The sequence below is a fragment of the Ornithodoros turicata genome, unplaced genomic scaffold (genome assembly GCF_037126465.1).
Source record: "Ornithodoros turicata isolate Travis unplaced genomic scaffold, ASM3712646v1 Chromosome26, whole genome shotgun sequence".
Classification (NCBI taxonomy): Eukaryota; Metazoa; Arthropoda; class Arachnida; order Ixodida; family Argasidae; genus Ornithodoros; species Ornithodoros turicata.
Genome location: NW_026999348.1, coordinates 21,794 through 25,227, shown reverse-complemented (window position 1 = coordinate 25,227; position 3,434 = coordinate 21,794). Strand labels below are relative to the sequence as shown.

Below are 3,434 nucleotides of genomic sequence, written 5' to 3'. Positions count from 1 at the left end.
GACAACACCTTTGCGAGTATTTTATAGTCTGTGCACAACAAGCTTATTGGACGAAAATCGGACACTGTCTGTATTCTCTCCTGCAGGCACTTTCTTTTTGGCACTAAAACCGTCAGGCTCTTCCTCATCGATGGCGTCATTAGACCTCTTATTCTCATGTCCTCGAAGACGGTTTCTAAGATGGGACCTATTTCCACAGCGAACTTCTTATAAAACGCAGAGCCAATACCATCCGGCCCCGGTGCTTTGTTTCTTGGGAGCTTTTTCACTACAGCTTGAATTTCTTTCTCTGTTATCTTCCCTTCTCCTTTTTCTTTTCCCTCTTCTGTCACTTTGGGCACGTGCCTGAAAAGATCCTCTTCCGCTGCATACGCCGCCACCTTCTTACTGAATATGTTCTTGTAGTGCTCCAGAAAAGTAGCTTGCACCATGTCTGCGCCTTCCTGAACTGTGCCGTCCACCATGAGTCTAGTGATTTCATTTCTTTTTACTTTCTCCCTTTCTCGGACAAGAAAGACCTTGCTCGGCGTTTCATCCCTTTCAATGGTTTGCAGCCGACTTCTTATTTGTGCTCCTATGAACCTTTGTTTCATCTCCTCTAGGATTTGCCTCTTTATTTCTTTTACATCTTCCATGAAACTTCCGGGATTCATTTCTTCTTCCTTTAAAGCAGTGCATAAGCTTTCTGTGAGCACACTCATTTTCATCTTCCTTTCTGCCGCTCTCATAACTGTGTATTCGATGGCCTTGACCCGAACCTGTTCCTTGAATCTCTCCCAGGAAGGTGCATCCACTCCCTTTTCCTTTAAGTTGGCGATCATTCTTTGAATTTCCTCTACAAACCTGATGTCTTCAAGAACTTCCTCGTTCATCTTCCATGTTGTGTTCCGCGAATGGTTGGGTCCACTTTTATCGGCTTTCAGTTTAACGCTTACACAGGCATGGTCTGTGAAAGCCATAGGTATGACATTGTATTCGCTCAACTGGAAACTGATTTCGCCCGACACATACACTCTGTCTAATCTAGCATGGGAGTCTCCTTGCCAGTGGGTAAATCTTATCTGTCCATTGCCTTTTACGATTCCGCTGTCCTGCAGGTCGTGTTCGTGCAGCAACCTTTTTATCACAGTCACACTGCTATCTCGCTTTTCTGTTTTGTAAGTGCAGTCTTCTTTCCTCAACACACAATTAAAGTCCCCTGCCAGAATCACTTTGCATGCTGTGTCCAAAAAATGCCTCACACTGGTTTCAAAGAACAACTTTCGTTCCGCACATTCGTTGGGAGCGTAAACGCTAATAATTCGAATGATTTCACCCCTCCAAAGACAGTCTGCGCAGACAACCCGGCCATTCTGTTCTAGTTCATAGTTGATAACCGCAATTTTGTTGCACCTTTTGACGAAGATTGCAGTTCCCGAACTCCCTTTCGTTCCCGCGGCATGCAGCACGACGAACCTGCGTTGGAAGGCTTTGACTAACTCGGTTTCTTGTTCTTTTGACGAAATCTTGGTTTCTTGCACGCAGAGAACATCTGTGTTGCTTTTCAGTACGGCGTCCATTAACCAGGCTTTCCTTTCTTTGCTTATCAGACTGTTGGCGTTAATAGTAGCTATTTTCAGACAATCGCTTCTGCTCATATTTGTGGGCTTGTCCGACTTACTTCTTCTGTTCTTTCAGTAGCCGTCGTCTCTCCTCTGGGGTAATAATCGGCGTTGGTGTGTACCTTGTTCGTTTTAGGCCTGTTCCGACTTCTTTCCACTTACGGTCACTTTTCCCTCCTTCTAATATTCCCTCGTTCAGAGCGTTGCCTGACCCCTGTAATGATTCAACCTCATTACAGCTTGCAGCTTCGTCCTTGTTGCGACTTGATTCTAGTTCGTCCTTGTAGCCTGGTAGCTCCCGCTCTTGGTTGCTGCTCGGTTTCCCTGCATCGCATTGGGGCGTCCCCTGTATTAGACTCGATATATTGTCACGATCTGTCGAACGGTCAGCCTTGGAAACCGATTCTTCTCCATCGATGGGGGCCGCAGTCTGGCTTTGACCGGGGTTATGCGCATTAGTGCTGACTTGGATATCGGTGGGTGGCTGGCTCACACGTTGAGGATCCGTATTTGCCTCTTTTGCGCCAAAAGGGCTTTCTTGCTCCTTGTTTCCTGCTTTTGTTGACTCCTCAACATCCATCAATTCCACTGTCGCACCATCTTCGTCGACTACTGTTGCTTTAGAAGCATAGGTGTCCACGCAGTCCTCCGTCTCATGGCCAAATCTTCGGCATGACTTGCACCACGGCACTTTGCAATGCTTTCTCAAATGGCCCACTCTCTTACATCTGAGACAGAGTGGCGGTCTGCCTGGAATGTCGAGGAGCACTTGTCCCCCCAAGATCTTCATAATATGCGGGATGCTGTCAACTGAGACTCCTTCCCGCAGGACAATCTTGACCTTTCGCGTCGTGGTTTCTACACCCGCAAATGCAGTTGACCGCCATTTTTCACGCTGTATGTCCTCCACCTTACCAAACGCGTTAAGGGCACTTATGACTGCACTATCTGGCACGTGCATCGGGAGCCAGTGGATTGACACTTGCGTATCCTTCTGATTTGGATCAATAATTAAGCACTTCTTGCCTTTCGCAGTGATTTCCTTCCTTGCTGCCAGCTTCTCCTTCGGTAGCCCAGAATGCAACGTCAGAGCCCAAACGTGGTTGAACAAGTATGCCCCGAACTGTGCAACATCGTCCCTGTTTATCACCGCAAACACACCATCCGCAAAATCGTCAGCCCTATATGGCCTCGCTGACGGGTCGGCGTGGAGGAAAACCGTATTCCTGGAAATGTTTCCTGTAGGCAGAGTAGGTAGCAGAAGCCGGTAATTATCGGTCGAGGTAGAAGACGATGAAACATTGGTGTTTTCCCGGCTAGGCTTAGCCGTGTTCGCTGCTCCGTCGGAGCTCATTTTTCCCACGTCCTTACGCTTCCGCTGCCGGAAGTGGTGCTCTGAGCCAGCCGCCCACCTCCATCCTGCATGTAGAAAAAACATGTCTACTGTCTCTTTCTGTGTTAGATCAGGAAAAAAACTGAGTATACGAGGCATCGATCACGTCACCCACGGCACCCATCGCATGAGAAGCAAGCGCTGTATCCTCTGAGCCAGCCGCACACCTCCATCCTGCATGTAGAAAGGACACGTCTACACTCTCTTTGTGTGTTAGATAAGAAAAAAAATATTGAGCATACGAGGCATCGATCACGGCACCCACGGCACCCATCGCATAAGAAGCAAGCGCTGTATCCTCTGAGCCAGCCGGCACCTCCAACCTGCATGTAGAAAAACACGTCTACTGTCTCTTTGTGTGTTAGATCAGAAAAAAAAAACTGAGTATACGAGGCATCGATCACGTCACCCACGGCACCAACCGCATGAGAAGCAAGCGC

At 48.0% G+C, this 3,434-nt stretch overlaps 1 protein-coding gene across 1 annotated transcript; it reads right to left on the bottom strand.

Moving 5' to 3' along the window:
- Positions 1 to 1,656: 1,656 nt before the first annotated feature.
- Positions 1,657 to 2,959, bottom strand: LOC135373585 (uncharacterized). The gene has a single exon (XM_064606682.1). The coding sequence runs from the start codon at positions 2,953 to 2,955 to the stop codon at positions 1,657 to 1,659; it is 1,299 nt and encodes a 432-aa protein (XP_064462752.1). The 5' UTR covers positions 2,956 to 2,959.
- Between the last annotated feature and the right edge of the window lie 475 nt (positions 2,960 to 3,434).